At 41.2% G+C, this 20,101-nt stretch overlaps 1 protein-coding gene across 1 annotated transcript in view; it reads left to right on the top strand.

The window, feature by feature from the left end:
• Positions 1-12,835, top strand: part of KCTD16 (potassium channel tetramerization domain containing 16) — a 268,317-nt gene extending 255,482 nt beyond the window's left edge. The window contains exon 3 of the mRNA XM_045794378.2: positions 1,389-12,835. Coding sequence (XP_045650334.1) covers positions 1,389-1,843 — 455 coding nt within the window. The 3' untranslated portion in view covers positions 1,844-12,835. The remainder of the gene's footprint in view (positions 1-1,388) is intronic.
• The last annotated feature ends 7,266 nt before the right edge of the window (positions 12,836-20,101 follow it).

Below are 20,101 nucleotides of genomic sequence, written 5' to 3'. Positions count from 1 at the left end.
GAAATAGCCTAGCATATAACGTTTGATGAGTAAATAGTATCAAGTTCATGACTCTAAGAAGACTGAATGTTCAGAGGCTAGAAGGCTGGGAGAAGTGACTTATGTTTAGGAACTTGCTTTGTGTCGTAATTCAGATGCACAGCCACCAACTGTATCTGAAAAATGGATCTGTCTCCAAATAGCTGAATGCAGTGCTGTGAATCAAAACTGAAGAGAGTAGGGAGAGAAGAACTCACACTGGCTTAAATATAATATAGTAGATCATGTAACTTAAAAGTCCCCTGATATTACCAGGTTCAAGTGTGGCTGAATCCAGGTACTTAAAAGTTACTAAAAAGGTACAGCCTTTTATTGAGTTCCTGTACTGTATTCTGAGCTACTTGCTGGAATTACAGCAATGGACACTTCACTGGGCCCACGTCAGGGAGTTCGTGGTGAGTAGCTGAGATGAATAAAGTAAAAAGGAATGATGACAAAATGTGATTTGTGCAATAATAGAGGCACTTACAAAGCAAAACCATAATTCAGAGGGGAAAAATGATAAATATTTCTGAGGAGAGGTAAACAGACACTTCAGAGAGAAGTTAAACCCTGAACATTGTTTTTAAAGAAAAGCAGGAATTTTACAGTCAGACAAGTTGAAAAAAAAATGGTTAATTGCTTTGGTTGTGATATTTGGGAAATGTGCATTCAAATCCCAGCTCTGCCCCTTACAAAATGTGCAAACTAGGGGAAGTTTCTTAAATTCTCAGGGTCTTAATTTCCTTGTATGGAATCTAGGAGTGGAGCTACTCATAGAATTATCATGAGGCTCCCATGAGGTGATGGGTGCACAGAGCTTACATGGGGGCTGGCACAGAGTAAGCCCTCCCTGACTCTTGTAGATTTCCGTTGTCGTACCGGACTGCAATAACTTGGAGCTTTGGATCCGGGTTTAACAAATCAGCCACGGTAAAATCAGGTAGCATTTATTGAGAGTTTACGGTGCGCTACCTACTGCATTAAGGATTTATCTAAATCCTCCCTGCAACTCTAGGGAGTAGGCAAGTGATTATCCTCAATTCCCAGGGGAGGAAATGGAAACTTTGAGAATGTAAGGGGACCATCAAGGTGACAGTGTTGGTAAATGGTGTAACTAAGTAGCTGTGGACTGAAGCACAGCATGCGTTATGAACTTTCTCCCTTCTGTGCACTTGGCTTTAGGTACTCATGTTGCAGCCCACCCTGCGTGCCACCCCACTTCTTGTAAAGACATGGTTGTGGACACTTGTGTGTGTGCGTGTGTGTGTGTGTGTGTGTGTGTGTGTGTGTGTGTGTTCAGGTGCTGTTCTGTTCCTCCGGGCTGAGCTGGCTGGTATTAACCCCTTGGGTGCTGTGCTTGCTTGCAGGTGAGCCTTCAAGGTGGTCACCCTCCCACTGCGACTGCTGCTGCAAGAACGCCACAGGTGACAAGGAAGGGGAGAGCGGCACATCTTGCAACGACCTCTCCACCTCCAGCTGCGACAGCCAGTCTGAGGCCAGCTCTCCCCAGGAGACTGTCATCTGTGGGCCTGTGACACGTCAAACCAACATCCAGACTCTGGACCGTCCCATCAAGAAGGGTCCTGTGCAGCTGATCCAACAGTCCGAGATGCGGCGGAAAAGCGATCTGCTCCGGACTCTGACTTCGGGCTCCAGGGAGTCGAACATGAGCAGCAAAAAAAAAGCTGTTAAGGAGAAGCTCTCAATTGAGGAAGAGCTGGAGAAATGCATCCAGGATTTCCTAAAGATCAAAATCCCAGATCGGTTCCCCGAGAGAAAACATCCTTGGCAATCTGAACTTTTACGGAAGTATCATCTATAGGGGAGGGCCGGGGGTGGGAGAAGAAACGAATCATGTCACCATTTGGAAATAAACCTCCTAATGAAATTCGTATTTCAAAAGGAAAGTAATAACTAACAATACGTTTGTTAGAACACAGTAGCCCATTGATATACTACTGCCTATTTACCTAGTTCACCTTAACATTTAAATCCACAGGGTAGATTTCTTTCCAGATGTGGAATGATAAGAAAATCTCTTTTTGGTTCCTTGTTGGTTTGTTTGTTAACTGGATACCACGTGCTGAGTATCTTATGTATAATGAGAGCCAGCTATCTAAGAGTAGCCTAGAGGCTTTGGGAGTCCTTTATCCCAAACTGGGTTTTTCTCTCATCTTCTACCTCCCTCCTTTGAATGAGAATGTGGTAGAAAGAGATCTGGCCCAATGGCATACGTTTGGGTTTTTTAATTTTCCTTTTCCCTTTTGTTTATGGGGCAAGGGGGGAAATGGCAGATTTATATGACTTTTCACTCAAATCTATGATGTGCCAGTTTATATTGACGCCGTATGCATGAGTATTTGTGCAACACAAGCACAGCGATGTCTGTACATACACACACTGCACATGTCCTCAGGGCCTGGGCATCCTAAGGGGAACACCCTGCTCCCAGCAGCCCTCTCTTTGACTACTTTAGACAGATGAGCCTCCGCTCCTTTCTTAATCCTCCTGGGAAGATTTCCCAGCCTCTCTTGGCAACTCTTTCCAACGTCGAGTAACCCTGGTCGTCAACAAATTGTCTTTCTTATTTTGAAATTAACACTCTCAGACTCCATTTTACAGTTCCGCTCTTTCTCTACACTAGGAGAGGGTGAGAAGAGCTTAGTAAAACATTCTTTGTATTAAAGAAACAAACATTCCTATCAACAAAAATTATGACTCAGTGACCCCACACTCAGCCTTCTCTACCCTGAGCTGAGTTACCTTCCTTCTGTCAATGTTTTTAGTCCTTACTGCCCACGTTTTAATGGTGTGGCCTTTTCATGTGATCCACATTCAGTTCTCTGCGTTCCTGTGTAGTTGTGGAAGTAAGAACAACACACAGTACTTGAGTAACGGTCCAGCCTTTTGTTTGTTTCTTTAAGAGGGAATTGTATTCCACACACCATCTAATGATTTCTCATAACTTTTTAGAACTAGAGTGCTACATTGTTACTTTCTTGTAGCCAGTTTTGTCTGTGAGATTCTGGGATTTGGCTGTGCCTGTACTATGATTTGGCTGTCGTTTCCCTGTTGAGTATGAACAGCTCAACTAGATAACTAAAGCTTCAGAATTAAGGTTTTGGCTTTCTAAACTATCTTTCTTGAATACATCTTTGACTTGTATAGACACAGCCAAAAAGAAACTGTTAATAGCTATCTATCCATATGACTCTGTATTCTATTAATGTACCAGTAGCTCTTTCATAGGCTCGTGGTAAATGAAGATTAAAAGACCAGTTTTTGTTTTCAGCATTCCTCGGGCATTTCAGTGGGAACTTAAAAAATAATTTGTCAATCATTATTTGTGTGCCAAGCACTCCTAATTTTTTTTTATTGTGTGTGTGTGTATGTGTATATGTATCACAGGTAATAAAGGCAACTGGATGATGTCTGTAGGAGAGAAAAAATAATGACAGTTGCTTCCTTTTGAAATATTTTGTTGATGCACATTTTTTTATGTAAGAAGTTCTCTCTTGATTCCTTTTATTAGTACCCATTAGTACATGGGTATCTTCCTGAATTTTTGTAATTCTTGCCCTCACATCTGGGCAACAAACTCAGCCAATGTTTTCCTGTCCTGAGTCTACAATGGAATTTCAAGTTCTACTTGAGTGAAAAAGAAAGTTCATTTCGGGAGTTGAGTTGTCAAGAGAGTTAACATTTATGAATTTTAAGTGGTGTTCTTTTATGGATTAATATACTAGCAGGCATTTGTTCTTAACTACAGGATAGTTTTATAAAGCCCTACCAGTATGTCTTCTTTCTTTTCAATGTTTCTTAATACCACATCATCCTATTAATAGAGGATCCTGCAAAGAATCACAGAATTTAATGGGTCAAGAAGAAGTTGAAGATAGATAAAATATCTTGAGACTCACTTAGGTCAGATGACGTTTGTGGCCCTATTGGAGTTTGGCATCTACATCAAATGGCTAAGTTCCAACATCCTTAACTTTCAGACCTAACTCTAATGGTATTAAGATAGAGATACACTAGTAAGAACTAAAGAAGGAAGAAGCTCTTAGCCCACTACATCTGCTGCCTGCTTTAAACAGGAAACTGAACACTGCAAAGACAATGTTCATGGCATGCTTTTTCTGTCCCTTGACCTATCATGAATTTTTTTTTCTCCTTAGGTATTCTTTATACCCCTAGTGAACAAAGCTAGTGGTAGGAAATCTGATTAAAACAATAATAACATTTTTAATCTGGGCCATCTCTAGATGGACACCCACCCCAAATATTCCAAATAGCTAAGACAACAGCAAGGTGTTTATTTGTGTGGGTGTTGGTATAGACCTGAATATAGCCCTGGTCAGTAAAAAGCTCTGAGGAGGCACCAAGTCAATGGAAACCTTCAGTCCTAGTTTGAGTGAAGTTATCAAGTGAGGTGTAGGTGGCTCGCCACATTGGAAATGATTTCTGGGTAAGTGAGTTAGAAGGATTGAATGCTCTATTGATCCCAATTCACTTCTGTTTCCCTGAGCTTAAAAGTTCTAAGAACTTTTAGTTCACTTCCAGACAGAACAATATATGTGGTTGGCTTCTTGGATATTGGTATGATGAGGGTCATAATTTGCTGATGTGAAGAAACTAATAGCATCAGATGGATCATGTGATTGAGGAATCATATTTGTAGATCCCTAAGTTAGCTTGCCTCCTGGGAAATCCTCAATACTAAAATCCAGTGACGTTGGGGAGGTCACTCTCTACAGGTATGCGGATCTCCTGGAGTCAGGAATATATTTATCAAGGGCTCCGACCTGCTATCAAAAACAGACTGTTCGGCAGGAAAAGAGGAGGACAGGAAAATAAAACTGAGATCACTCAGTTCGTGTGCTCTCTCTGCCCCGCTAAGAAAAAGCTACACTGAGGTGTGGTCTTAAAACGACCACGTGAAATGGCCACCGCAATATGCAGTGGTGTTCCCCGTTGATTGCAGGCAGTTGTCTCACTGGAAATGCATGCATGGCAAATTAAAATAAAAGGGGAACGATGCGCACATCCTGCGTTCCCTTCGCTCTTTATTCGCCCATAGCTGCGTGTACCCCCACCTGATTCACTTTAGGGATACACATTTAGTAAAAGAAAACAAATGGAAATTTTCACTTTTCAGGTGCTCGTTTGATTCAGAGGCAGCTTCACTCCCAGCACGGATGTGTGCTCTTCATGGCGGGTCCTCTTCTTTGTCAACTCCTTGTGCTTCTGGATTACTTTCGCTTCTCTGACCTTTAGATTCCCCTCTGATTGTCCTTTGTCTCTGCCAAGCAAAACATGCTCCAGTGAGAAAAAGAAAAGACATGTATGGTGTTTTGCAAAATTACTTGACACCAACTCCCATAATGGGAGCCAAATGTTGATTCTTAGACATTTTCCTTTGTAACAGTTTTAACCTTCCAACTTTGTATTTACCATAATGAGTTAACCCAGAGCGCTTGAGTGATGGTATTTTCTGCCATGAGGTATCATGTTGTGGAATCTGACTAACCTTGGTCTTCCTAGATGATGTTTGCTAGAATTAATAAGAGTCTTTCTGTAGACTTTTAGGAAGAATTCTTTGTCACCTCCACTTGACATAGCAATTTTCATAGGAAAAATGAAGAAAGTTATTTTTTTCCCCTGGTGACTCTGTGGCAGATAAATGTTTCTGCCAATTTGCATGCTGGGTTATAGGTTTAGTATGGGCCATTTCTCTCTTTAATGTCTTGGTATTGTTGGCATCTTGCAATCTTGATGGCCCACTGTTCCAATTTATTTATTTTCATTTATAGTGTCAAAATAACACACTAGAGAAGGAATCAGAGTGAGTATTCTGTATTCTGAGTTAAAATGGAGTTAGATGTCATTTGTACAGGAGTGTACAATGATTAATATCTACGGAGAAATTAGACCAAATGAAACCTGCTGGAATGGGTTTGATTTATATTGCCTTCATCTTTCTGGTTTTAGATGAAATGGTTATTGCTCTCCACCCCTACTGAAAGAAAAGAGTCTTATAATCACCATGTTGTGATGCAACCACAGAGCTTATATGTTTGAAATGTCTGTATTTCTCATCTTGCAACATACATTAGAACCGAGATTCTTTTTGTAGTGACCCCCATTGCAAACTTTTTAGCCGTGATTTTCAAGACTCAGCATGCACAAAAATCACTTGTAAAAATGCAGATCCCTTTACCCTAGCCCCAGAGAGTCATTCAGAAACTTTGAGCAGGGCCAAGGAGGCCCTGGAGGCCCCAAGGAGGGTCCAGCATCCCTCATGATTTTGATGAGACGGTCTGTGGACCTTCCTTTAAGAAATCCTGCTGTTGAGGAGTTGACTGTGCAGAGGTCCACATTTTCTCACTTCCTTTCACTTTCTTTCCAGTACAAAGAAGTCAGAGTTTGCATTATTCATAAAGAGGAAAGGCCCAAAGAAGAGCATCGCAGGACCAGGGCAGAGTAGGTTCCGTGATTCCACTGCCCCTTCATCTGCCTGTCAACCACCTTTCCATTCTGTTTGTGTTTGCGTGTTTGGATTTTGTTTTATTTATTTATTTTTATTGTTTTTTTTTTTTTTTTTGTGGGTTTTTGTTGTTGTTGTTATTTTGTTATGTTTTTGTTTTTTTGCCAGACTGAAAGCCTGCATCAGTATCATTTTCTCTCTGTGTATTCTGGGTTGATGGGAGCACATCTCTGAGTGAGATATATCCTTATGATACCCATCAAGGAAGGAAAACAAATGAACTTTCCAAAGGAGAGTTGTTCATTTCCAGGCCTTGTGCAGTGTGAGTCAGAGGAACTTGAGAATGATCCATAATTTAGGGTGGTGTGTATGGCCCCAAAGATGATTCCATTAACTGCACATACAAACACCACCAAAATGAATATGAAATGATTAGTGAATTTAGCTGCATTTCACCAATGAAATCCTGAGTCATTGAATTGCTAAGTTTGTCAAATCTGACTCATTCAGGATTATGAAACTCTCAGATAGTTGAAGATTCTGAACTCCAATATTGACTAAAAACTGCAAGCAAAACCCATGAGGGAAAATAAATACAAAAGAAAGAAAGAAATAGTGAATTCAAGATAGTGGTCATATTTCATATGCAGTGACAAGAAGGAGATGAAGTTCTATATTTTACCACTCACTCTGACTGGAAAGGAAGGCCATACTCTGATTATTCAGATAGAAAAAATTCTGGAGAGTTTCAATAATCCAGTTGGTTCTATCCATATAACAGAATAACTGGGCGGCCATCAAATTTCCACGTGATAAGAGAAGTAGAGAATGAGTGGCTTAAATACATACACACTTGTGATCTTCAGTGAATATTTAAGTGAAAACGACTGTCGCAGGAATGTGAAGAATGGCTAATGAAACTGATAAACTTGAATTGCTAATTAAGATTATTCAGCCAAGATTTTTTAAAAATGTTAAATTTGATTTAGCTCTACTTCCCAAGTGGGATCCTTTTACTGCCCCAGCTTCCTAACCTTTAAAATATGTTCCTCTGGTTTGTGAACAAACTATGTTGTTTATTGGGTAAAGAATTTTTAGTTACTAGACTGTCATCATTACTTTACTTAAGGAATCTACTTTGAAAAAGCTAAAGGAAAATATGCCCCAGCCCTGCAACTCTCCAGCGGTTTGTCCTGGGCTGAGGGGTGGGGATTTTCCTGTTAATCAGCTTCCTAAACAGCACTTGCATGCCAACTGGAGGATTTAGTGTCTCCTTTTTCTAGCAATCTCTTCCATCTTGTCAGTTTATTCTTAGAATTGACCTTTAGCTAATTTACCTGCATTTGCACAATAAAAATCAGCATGGCTTCAGACTCTCTCTGCTGCTGCTGATTGGCTCCCTCCATGACAAATGGAAGTAGGATTGTTGCACTAGGAAGTAGTGGAGAAGAGTAGCTTTATACTCGTGCCTATGTGTGAGTGGATGTGAGTGTGTATGCACACATGTGCCATTTTTAGGTCGATGTCGGGTCAGTGGCTAATGCCCATGGTAATGCTATATGAATGTGTGGGAAAAGTCTTTGGTTACAAAGTTTCACAACTTCTAATTCAGCACAATAGTTTGTCTTTACTCTGGGTGTCCATGCTTGACAAAGTGGAGTGAAGCTGGTCTTCTGTTGTGAAATTCAAGCATCACAGATTTCTGGGTAAAAATCAAACCCATTTTTATTCATATAGTCACTAGTGGCAATGGCATTTACTTAAAAAAAAAATACTGAAAAGGAAAGGAAAGAAAAAGAATGCATGAAAGCTAAAATATATATAGAATTCACAAGTGATCACTAGCAGTTTTTCTCAATTGCAGCCAGTGGTCAGTGGTTTATTCTTGTATGTGAGAGACAGAACCAATTTCAGGAAACACTCTTCTCTGATTTGTGTGGGTTATGTGTATTTAAGGCAGTGGCTCTCATTCAGGAGTGATTTTTGTGCCGCGGGGGATTTTTGGCAATGCCTGGAGACATTTTCGATTGTCATGACTTGAGAGGTGCTAAATAGCATCCAATGGGTAAAGACCAGAGATGTTGCTAAACATCTCAGAACGCACAAGACAGCCCCCATGGCAAATAATTACCCAGCCCCAAATGTCAATAGTGCTGAGGTTGAAAAATCGTGAATTAAGGGTTGGCTATGATTCTCCAAAGCATTCTTAGCACGTAGGGAAAGGACATCTGGGTCAAGGATAGGATGAAATAGCACAGTAGTAACTAGTAGCATCTTAAATCAGTACAGAGTTTATTTGAGGTTAGATACAGTTGTCCCTTTATCTAGATGTGAATGCTGAGATGTAGAGAGAGAAATTAAGTCCTATTTCCCAGGGTTTCAGTAGTGATGGGGCAGGGTGTGGTCTGGGTTTCTGTCTTCTGTCTATATCAGTCGCTTTCTGCCTCAGAAAAACGATACTTTGATGAAGTCATCAACCTTATAGCAACCAAATGTATTGGGCGGAAAGCGCTTTGGGAGCATTTTCAGTTCACGTGACCCAATTAGGGAGGTTTTTCAAGCTGAGCAACAGTAGATAAAAGGTGCTCTTAGAAATGAAAGAGGAAAAAGGTGTGGGGGGGGAGTGCTGGGAATAAGCCAATGATTTCATCCTCTTGAACTGCTCATTGTGTACTTTGTTTCTTTAGGTTGAAAATCCCCTCACTAAAGATGACACCTAGATCTTGGAAAATATTATTGTCAGACTCATACAGGTGGTTCCTATGCCCTTATTTTAAAAGATGTGACAAGTCTAAGCATAAACCCTGACTACTGAGCGGCCTTATTTCATTTGTATGTACTGACTTCATTAGGACATGAAACATGGGTGTCTTAAATATTTGACTTTTTTTTTTTTAGCTTATCATACCAACATCCCAGTGATGGAGTCAAGGCCAGAACATTCTATCCTCTTTTCATACAAGGGAAACTGCAACTCAGAGACTTTAAGTCATTCATTTGTTCATGCATTCATCTGACAGGTATTTTTTGAGTGCCTACCATTTACAGGTCACTGTCGTGAGCATTATAATCTACTAGGAAATCAAATTTGCGATACAGAACTTGAATTCAGATTACCCAAATCCTAGACTAACATTATTTTTGTATGTAATTCTGATCCACATTCTAGATTTCTAATTTAAATATTAAGTTATAAATAATGTATATTAAGGAATGCGTGCACATAAGAAATATGTGCCAGAAACTCTAATATGTGATTTACATGCCTTATCTCATTTAATCCTATAACAACTCAATGGAGTAGGCCCTGTTACTGTCCTCTTTTTACAGAGGTCAGTGAGACTCAGAAAGGTAAAGTAGCACATATCTTGACAGTGGCAGAGCCAGATTTTCATCTGAGTATATCGGACTCTAAGTCTGATGGCTTAACCACCTCATTATATAATGTCTTGTCTCTGTTCTCTGGATTTCACCTGTTTCTGGTTTCTTCTATTCTAACCAAAAGGTAGCCAGGAGGAATCCAGCCTGACACCCTTCCAGAAAGTCATTAGATATTTTAAGTGGCAAATTCCATTAGACATGCATTTCCCTAGGACATAAAGGAAAGACAGGTCTGGAGGGTTAGTTTTGCCTACTACAGACTGTACTTCATGACGTAAGCCCTATCAAGGGGCAGTAATGTTTAGAACAAGTATCTGGTGAGTGCTGATACCCTATGTGTATCAGTATTCATTACCCAACGTGGCGAGATAGAGTCCAGGTTAGGACAGTGGCACCTATGCCTGCTTGTTGTGCTGTTTAGAGGTTCCCAGGGCAAATTTCGTGAGAGGTAAAATAGGTGTCTGTGCATGCATGTGTGTGTAGGTGCATGTATGTACTATTTTTGCCTTTCGGCCTTTTGAACGATATTGGTGTTTGTTCAAAACAGGTCAGAAATCCAAACATGATTGGCTGCCCCCAGCATCCCATCATTACTGTTCCAGGTTGAAAAAAAGAGAGGCAGCTACAGAAAAGAAACTGCACTGAGATATGTGTGTGTGCGTGTATGAAGAATGTATGCACATATGTGTGTTTATATATAAACTTCATGTATATATGTATATATGTGTGTACATCTATCTAAATGTATATATATATCTATACATATGTATACACACATAAACAAATCTCATAGTTTGAAACTGGGATTTTGAGTTGTAGGGGTTATTATTTATAATGGGTTTCGTAGATAGTTTAATATAGTTCTGTTTTCCAAAATTCTCTCCCACTATGAGTGTATATATTTATGGTACAGAAAATATGATTAGAATACCTTGGTTTAACATCTATGGATACGAAACCAAACAAAAGTGCATTTAAGGATAAACCAAACTTGTAAAAACCGGCTTTCTTATTTCAACCATTTGTTGGAATTTCAAACTATCTGTTTTCAAACATGATCATTCTAAAAGAAAAGGAAAGAAAAGGGAAAAAAAACCAGAAGAAAAAAAGAACAAAACAAAAACCCACCAAATGAATATGATGATGTTTAAGAAGAAAATAAGAAAATGTCGGTCTGTGAGAGCACAAATTCAGTGGTTTTGACACTAATGGTACTTCACCTATTAGTGGTTGGTTTGTTCTTTCCTACTGATCTCACTTCATCATTCATGGGGGGTTCCTGTGGCCCTACACAGTTTGTAGGTGGAGCTAATTATCTGTTTAATTATTTTAAAGCTATAGTAAATAATTTATAATATGCACATTGTAAATATATACTAAAGCTTAAGGGCACGTTGTAATAATAACCAAACACTTTCTAGGCTCCTGCAAATAACCTTGTAAGCCTGTTTATACAGACACCAAAATAGCTGCTCAAAGAAGGAACAACATACAGTTAAATGAAAACAATTTTGCTTACGTTTTGGCATCCTATAGACGTTATGGCCAAATGATTAAAATTGGGGTACTCTGAAGAATATGGTAAGGTTTATTTTCATTCATAACCATGTGCTTTGCATATTTTGGAGAATGTGAAACTTGTTTTTAGTCAACCTATGCAAACAGAGCTTCCCTGGTGCTCCTTGGGATAAGTTTGTATGCTCACAAACCCACACCCTCAGAAGCAGTCTGACTCTGAGCCCAGGGACAGGCTACTTGTCCAAGCACAGATTCCTTCTCCCAGGGACCTGTCAGGTTTGCTCATACAATCAGAAGCGTTTGCAAAATAATTGAGTATGGTCATTTTTTTTCCCTCATAGGCTCCCTGCAGATGTGGTCTTAAAAGCATATGAAAGAAAATCAATTTTGTAGCAACTAGATGCTCTAATTAGATTTAAGAACACTTGAAGAAGGATTGGTTTGTTTTTCCCAAAAATTTTGGAGCAGAGGGGGGAGTTTTACTTCATCCTTGACTTCAAGTTCCCCTATCACTTTTTCTCATTTATTCATTTTTAATTCCAAAGGAGAATGTTGAATCAGGAGAATTTTGCTTAAAATAATCTGGTTAGTGTCTAAAAGGACAGACTAACATATTTTTGTAAATCATGAGGGGTGGAGAAATGGAATTCCTGGAGTGGTATCCTTCTTAGAACACGTAGAAACACAAACCTAGGGGACTTGCGTTTCAGAGAGTCCTACTGAAAGCTGTTAATGGAATCTGCTGCAAATGGGTCACCATTTAGATGAGTGATGGAGCCCAGCTCACTTCCCTTTGAGGAACTTACTCTGTAGAATCAAGAATCTTTGTGTTGGCTGAAGGAATTTAACTCATGATCTCATTTGAATTCCTGTTCCCCTCATCTTTCAGAACCAGCAGAGCACTGGGTTGAACCTAACGAATATAGCAATTTGTCCCAATTAAACGGACATGTTTAAATATCAGCACCATCCTCGACACTTAGACAAATAGAGACCCTGTTCATGAGGTTACCTGAAGATCTCCAAACACAGTTTGCCAGGGATTATCAAGCTCCTCTTATATCCGTTGCTGATGCTTTGAATGTGATTGTCAACAGAGACAGAGGAGTCTGAATTTTGCTGGTACTAACATCAAGTGGTGATCTATTGGAGCCTTGCTCGTGTTACTTTTTCCTGACCTCATTCAAGTGCTTGATGACTTGGGTCAGTTTGTTGCACACTGATGTATACCAAGTGACACCCACTGAAATTACCTCTTCTCCTTTCCAATGCAGTTCGCTTGTACATAAGTGTAATGTCAAATTGTTTACAGGTTCTTTTTGTGTATAATTGTGATAGCAGATTTAGCTCAAACTTTAAAGGAATCTGTTTACTGAATGGTGTTAAAATGAATGTGCTTATTACAGTATAAACATCATTAATTATGGACTCACACGAATGCATGTCTACATGTTGTCAATTTCCAGCAGCTCGGTTATCCAGCAAAAAGTCTGCGGTCTGTGAATAGCAAATATACATAAACTACTGTGACTCTAATAACTCAGTAACTGTTTTTACCTTGGTATGTAACACTGTAGATTTTAGCCTGCTGTATTACTTTCTTACCTATTTGTTTGGGGGAGAGAGACATAAAAGATAGTACTACTAATTGTCCCAATGGAATTGCACACCATTTTGGCAACCATTGGTCCACCTAAAAGGCAACTGCCTGTTGATGGAACAATGGCCCTAGGCAACATATAAATATATACATACATATCTATGTATGCAATATCTACAATGCTAATTACTACCATCTATTTTCACTGCCGATGGAAACTACTATTTTCTTTGGATCATTGATGATATAAAAAATTAATTTGCTATTATCTGCTTTCATATTCTGTTTAGTTCATCTAGTATGGTAAATGATACAGGTGCAGTATCAGTATTGTAAAATTGTGTGGTGAAGACTACAAAAGTCATTCTGTGGATATATTTTAAAAGGCAGACCAGAAACTATATTTCAGATTCTTGTGTGAATATAATTACAGAAATAGCAACTATTTTTTATGTGTTTCCATAAATGACTCCATTTCATATACATTGTAACTTAGCACCAATCATAATAAATCATTTGGTAACATTTAGTTGTTATATATATATCTATTTTCAGTAGACATAAGAGACTGATGATTCAACATCATTTCATGTTAACTCAAGAATTTTAGATGGAAGGTAATTACCATTGCAATTAGTTTATTTCTGGTTTGTTGTGGCAGCTTGCTGGATTGGGGTACAAGAAAGGAGACAGTGACTTGTTATTCAAAATTCTTAGAACGAGATTGCAATGAGTGGAGGTCTTGCCTCTGCCTCTTCTTAATTGGGTGGCTTCACATTATTCATCAAGCCTCTTTAAACCTCAGTTTCCTTACCTGTATATAGGGAACAAAAATAATAGATACTTCCTAAGGTTAGTGTGAGAATGAAATGAGATAATCCAAGTAAACCTTTAATAAGTCTCTAGTACATTAAATACCTACTTAATAATCCCTATCCATTCTTATTACTATTATCCAAAGTGCGTATTTTAAAGAGGAGTTTGCCTTCAACACTCTGAATATCTGTATATATTTCTTCTTTTTTCCTCTTCAGCCTTTTATGGCATTGCCTTTAGAGCTAAGTATTCACTATATTTTTTAATCAAAAGGGGAAATTATACGGAGGAAAAAAGAGAATTCTACAACTTGGAGGGGCTTTAGAAATAATTTTGCCTTTTGCTGTTATGAAGGGTATTCAGCAGAACACTTGTCCCATGATATGTGCTAAAAAAGGGAAGGGAATTGGATGATGTACAGTTTGGGGAATATAGCTTTCTACACACCCCATTTTGTAATTTTGAAATGTTCTTTATCATATTTAAAGCCCTGGGAGTTATGCTGTAAAGGAACTTCCAAACTTTATTTAAGGGAGAATCTTTCAGACTTCTCTCGTCAACGATGCTTCTGTCATTGCCTGGAGCAGTGTAGTTTCAGTCTTTAGCCTTCTCGCGGGAAGAATTCAGTCAAGAGACTAGACAGCACGAGCAAGCAGAGTTTACAGAGTACACTGGTAAGATGGGTGAGTGGTGGAGGTTCAAGTGCCCCAACAGAATTCATCCCATGGTTTTTAGTTGTTCCCTAGGAGGTGGAATATTCATTACTTGGGGCAGGAAGCAGGTTTTCACAAATTCCTTCCTAAATTGGTAAAGGGTTTCCTGTCATGGCATCTGCCATCTTGGGTCTGTGTGGTTTGAACCAGCTCCTTGTGGAGTGCTGCCAGGACAGGCCTTTGATCTGCCCCATAGCTAGCCATGGAAGAAGGCTCCTTCCTTGTGGTGGTGTGCGCCTGGGAAGTTCTTTTGTCCTATTACCTAGTATCCCTTAAGAAAGCTCACCAGGAGGGGGCAGGCCAAACCACAATGCTGAGGTGTGTTCTGTGGCTTCCGTATTGGAATTCCCTTGGCCACCGGGACAGGGTATGCCTAACAGCAGGTCTGGGATGTCTCTCACCCAACATTTCCCCCCTTCCTCCCCTTTCCTGTGGGCCTCACACAACTATTAACTCCCTACCACACTTCTACTTTTGAGGTACACAGTTTGGGAAATGTTAATGTAGCCCATGTCCTCTTTGAATAGAAGGGAAACCTGAGCCCCAGAGAGGGGAAGGGATGTGATTAAGGTATGATGGTCCTGTGTCTAGAACCCATCTATGGCCTCAAGCTGGGACATTCCTCCCAAACCACTCTCATGAGGTGATTGACAGAAGCAATGGAGTTATTCTGAAAAACTCTTCTAAATTCACAACATCGATCCTGCACAGAACCAAAGTGAAGAGTCACATGAGGTATCAAAAGCCATGCAGCAGAAAGATGAGATCCCAGTGTACAGGAATCCTTCCTTCGCCTCAGTCACCTGCCAGATGGCTTGTGGCAGGCCCAGAGTCTGCCTGGGCCCCCCATGCTGTCATTATAGATCATCGCTGCTACGACACAGATGCTGGACCATGCTGTCCCTCAACCCAGCAGAGAAATAAGAGCTTAGATAGACCAAAGTAGTGGAGGGGTTTGGAGGGGAATTTTCTATGAAATCTTTTTTTTTTTTTTTTTTTTTTTAAGTAAACTCTACCTACAACATGGGCCTTGAACTCACAATGCCGAGATCAAGAATCGCATGCTCTACTGACTGTGCCAACCAGACACCGCCACTCCCACATGAATTATTATGTAAGATGTTGTGAGCTTTCCTCCAAAAAACTTAGGAATGCTCCCCTGTATTGAAAAATTGTAAAGTCAAAGACCATCACTGCCCCAGAAATTGCTTAAGCAGAACCAAAATCTTCATTAAATGCACACTGCAGGGAAGACTTTGCTTCCACTGTTCCAAAATAATATAGACAAGTGAAGGATCAATGTCAAGAGGAAAAACTGGCTGCAGGCTTATGGGTTACAGCTTTAAAGAACGAGAAACAGCAAGGAATTTATTTGTCACCATTGTTCTGCATAGTCCAGCAGCTAGGCTCTCCACAAATCAAGGGTCCGGAGATCGCTCCCTAGAAGCACAGTGATGTGGGCAGGGAGGACGTGAGGCTGCGCTCTCTATCTACCTGGGAATCTGTGTAGGAAAGAGGGCATGTGAAGACCCAGCCAGGAATGTACTGATGGTGAATCAGGACTCCCCCTTGAGCTCTCTGGAGAGACTTGGCTGAAATATCTCCTTGTACACCTTAGCGCTGAAGTTGCAAAGAGCCAGCGGTTACATACGGCCACTGTCCAAAAACCCATCCTTCTGACAAATTGAGTTGAACAGGACTTGATCAGAAGGATCACAGCTTTTGGAATGAGGGCACTGAAATAGGGAAAAATACCACCTTCTCAGACAATACTTCTCCTCCCCTCCAATTTCAACCTAAAAGCAGCGTTCCTTCCCAGAGGAGGAGCACAAGATGGGAGCTCTGTCAATCTCAGCCCTAATGGCAGCTGCCAGGGAGACAAGTCCCATAGGTGTTTATCGCAGCAGGGGGTGGGTAACAGCTCCAAGCCAGGCAGAACACCTTCAACTTTTAATACGTGAGACTAACCTTGCAAGCCTTAAAAATAGCAATGTGTCAGCAGCAAGGGCCCAGGAGGGCAGGTTTTCCAAACGCCCAGAATCCCACAGAGCTCCAGATCACCCCCATGGAGCTCTTGCTTAGTCTTAGCCACCATGTCATGAATGCACCAAAAAGAAAGTCTGAGCACCAAACTCGATCTTTGGCTTATTACTCCCCTTTCTTCTAGTTCACCGTGTCTCCTAACTTTAGGGTAATAAGAAACAAAATACCCTGTGCAACTTGAAGATGGCAGGTACACTGAAATGAGTTTGCTCTTTCTCTGCTGAGAACTGGGCCCGGGCTGAGCCGTGCTGTCCAGGCCTATACCATCCCTGGTGGAAGTGAAACAATTACATCGGAGGTCTCCAAGACTGAAAATCACCAAGCCGCATGCGCCTCCTGACACACAACAAAGCTGGGTTTTGGTTTTTTTTTTAATCCCTCTTGGTGTCTCTGCTTCTGCAGCTCTGCATTTCTGTTTCTTTTTGTTGTATTTGCTTTTCGAATGTCTGATGTACAGAGTAAACGGGTTTAATAAATCTGACACCCCAACCCCCACTGCCACACTTTTCTCTAGGCCTTAGTTTCCTCAGCTGAGCTGTAAAAGAGGGCTTTGGAGGCGCGCCTGGCTGACTCAGCCGGTTAAGCGACCCACTCTTGATTTCGGCGCGGGTCCTCATCTCAGGGTTCTGAGATCCAGCCCTGCACCCAGCTCCACGGAAGCGCATGGAGCCCGCCTAAGATCCGCGCCCCTCCCCCACCTTTGTGCGCATGCACACACGCGCACTCTCTCTGGTGGGGGGGCGGGGAAGAAAAAAAGAAAGGACTTCGGAGGGGTCCTTCTATGCACCATGTTGCGGTCCCTCCTCTCTACTGACTTTTGCTGGGCCTGGCTGGTCTCCGAACTTGAGGGTGTGCACGGAGGGGCTGGATGGGAGGCTTTGATGGCTCCTCCAGGTTAACCGTTCCGATTGTCTTTGAGAGAAAACAGCTGGTCTCCCTGAAGAGAACAAAGGACAAGAAAGAGGTATGGTGGAAGCGGGTGGATCCTTTGGGGTCGTGTTGCTCTGAAGTTGCTGTGAATGGGTATGCTGTCCTCACTCTTCCCTCCCACAGCGGGCCTCCCAGGGGGTGCCTAGGTACCCAAGCCCTGTTGCTGCCGATTTCCATACATGCCCAGGTTTAATGACTCATTTCCTGCGAGGCCCAGAGCCGCAGATTCTGTCTCGGCGAGGCCAGCGTGAATTTCCATTTGGCCTTCCATGCAGGGAGACGGGGAAGGATGGGCCGTGGAGGACAAGTACTCGACGAAGGGGGGTTGGAGATGGGAGTACCGCAGTTGGCAGGCAAATGTTCTCCCCCTCTGCCCCGGGGAAAGAGTATACCTCCGGACCCAGAAATGGACTGTCAGATCTTTGTTTTCAATAAGGAGATGAACACGGGACTCTCTCTGGCACCTACGTTAACACATGTGAGAGGGTATGAGGCGGGAAAGAGAGAAAGTAGCACTCAAACCTGTGTACTGGAGGCCTGAGAGTGCTTTTCCTGCTAGAGTAAAATGAATAGCATGGTAATTATCTCCGTGCACTCTTCAGGGAGCTGCTACTCGTAGGTGGGTCCCTTTGCAAAGCCCAGTTTCTATGCTCACAATGGGATTAAGTCCGACTCAACCTTGAGGTTTGAAGTGCTGCATGCTTGTTCATCTAAAGTTTCCAAAAGCAGAAGCAAAAGGTCAGGATTTGGAAAGGTTTGCACCGTTTCCCCCTTCTAGCCATCCGTTAACATAACTTCAGTGGGTCTGTTAGCTGTTGAGTACCTTACATTGATATTTATGAGGCTGTGAGGAGACGCTGGAAATAGAGCAGAATAAAAGGTAACCCCACGATATAGGAACGTGTTCAGTGCAACTGGTTCCCATATTTTGCAGTACTCTTTTGCTAATAAATGTCAGCCAAAGACAAAAACACACAAGGGGTATATTCTTACTGAGTTGGGGAAAGACTGATTATTCTCATGACCTGCAGGCAGTGTAGATAACATCTTCTTAGTCCCCACATCGTGGAAGCAGCCAATCAGAAGGGGTCTCTGAAATACACAAGCCCCAGACCCAAGGAGACCCGGAGGCATCCCCACCACCCTCAGGCACAAGCGCTGAGCTCCCAGGGTATGTCTTTAAAAACCATGGGAAATAGAACAAATGACAAGAGGTCAAACAATTCTATTTCCTACAGGTACGAGACCTTGGAGTGTTTCTCACGGACCCAACTTCATTAACCTAACCTCATGAATTTTTCCTTCCCCCACATCTTTCCCTACCTCTGACACTATTGCTGTTACTGCTCTGAAATTCTCAAGAGTACCCTAGGGGTAAAAAAAAAAAAAAAAAAAAAAAAGGCGGAAAATAGGCAGCAAGGAGTTGGAGTGAGAAAGAGTCTGGGAGGGGAAGGGAAAAAGAGGTCTGGAGGCTTGCTTCTCAGTCTGGCCTGTGCACGCGCAGCCCCGGCAGCCCCCCAGGGCCAGGTGAGAGCCACGGATCTCAGGGTCACGCCCACACACTCCTACTAAATCAGAATCCGCCTTTCAACAGAACCCAGCTTGTCACATGCACGTTCAAGTTTGAGAAGCATTGGTCTATAGGGTTTTGCAGGATGCGGAGAGATAGCCTTGCGGGCAAGGAGGAGAGGTTGGAGGTCCAGGGACGTGTGCAAGGCGGATGGCTCTGAGGGGAGCTGTGAAATTAGGTGCGGCGGCGGTTCTGTAGCAGTAATAAAAATACCCCCTATGGGTGGAATTACGCTTCATGTCGGAGTACAGAAATCTTGATTATTAGTGTTCGAAAGTTTCTTACCTTGCATAAAAGATGTTCAATGTAGAAGTTTAGCAGCTAAATAGAAACAAAAAGAAGACAATAAAAGTTATCTGTAATTGCAACCAGAGGTAACAATCTATTCTTTCTTCCACTCTCTTTGTGTGTATGTATACACCGATATATATGTATATATAGATGGATACACAGAGATACATAGATATAATTCATGTAGGCAAAATATTTATTAAGAACAAATTAGCTACAAAATATGTAAATAAATGCTAAACAATATAATAATATATTAAAACATCATATACAATCATTTATATGTAACATTGATTTTATAGGAATGGGAATATAAATGCTATGTTTCAACTTTTCCTATTTACAATATGTTTTGATATTTTTATGCACATGAATTTTGTGAAGGGCTATTTTTCATTAATACTATTAATCTTTAAAAAACCACATTAATATTGAAAAGACTATTCTCAATGCTGGTAAGAATGAAAAGCACCGGGAGCTCTCATACACTGCTGGTAGGAGAATTAAGTAGTAGAGCCACTTTGGAAGTCACTTTAGCATTATCTGTTAAGTATCAGTATAAATTCCACACTAGAAACAACCTAAATGCCATGTCTTAATAGACTGGATACAAGCAAGAATACGTATTAGATGATTCCATTTATGCAATATTCTAAACAAACAAAAATAAGCTTTACTGTTAGAAATCAGGAAAGTGGTTTCCATTCAGGAGAAGCAGCTGGGTGGCAGGG

The sequence above is a fragment of the Ursus americanus genome, chromosome 5 (genome assembly GCF_024610735.1).
Source record: "Ursus americanus isolate L20-20 chromosome 5, mUrsAme1.1.p, whole genome shotgun sequence".
NCBI lineage: Eukaryota > Metazoa > Chordata > Mammalia > Carnivora > Ursidae > Ursus > Ursus americanus.
This window is presented reverse-complemented; position numbering and strand designations above follow the sequence as displayed.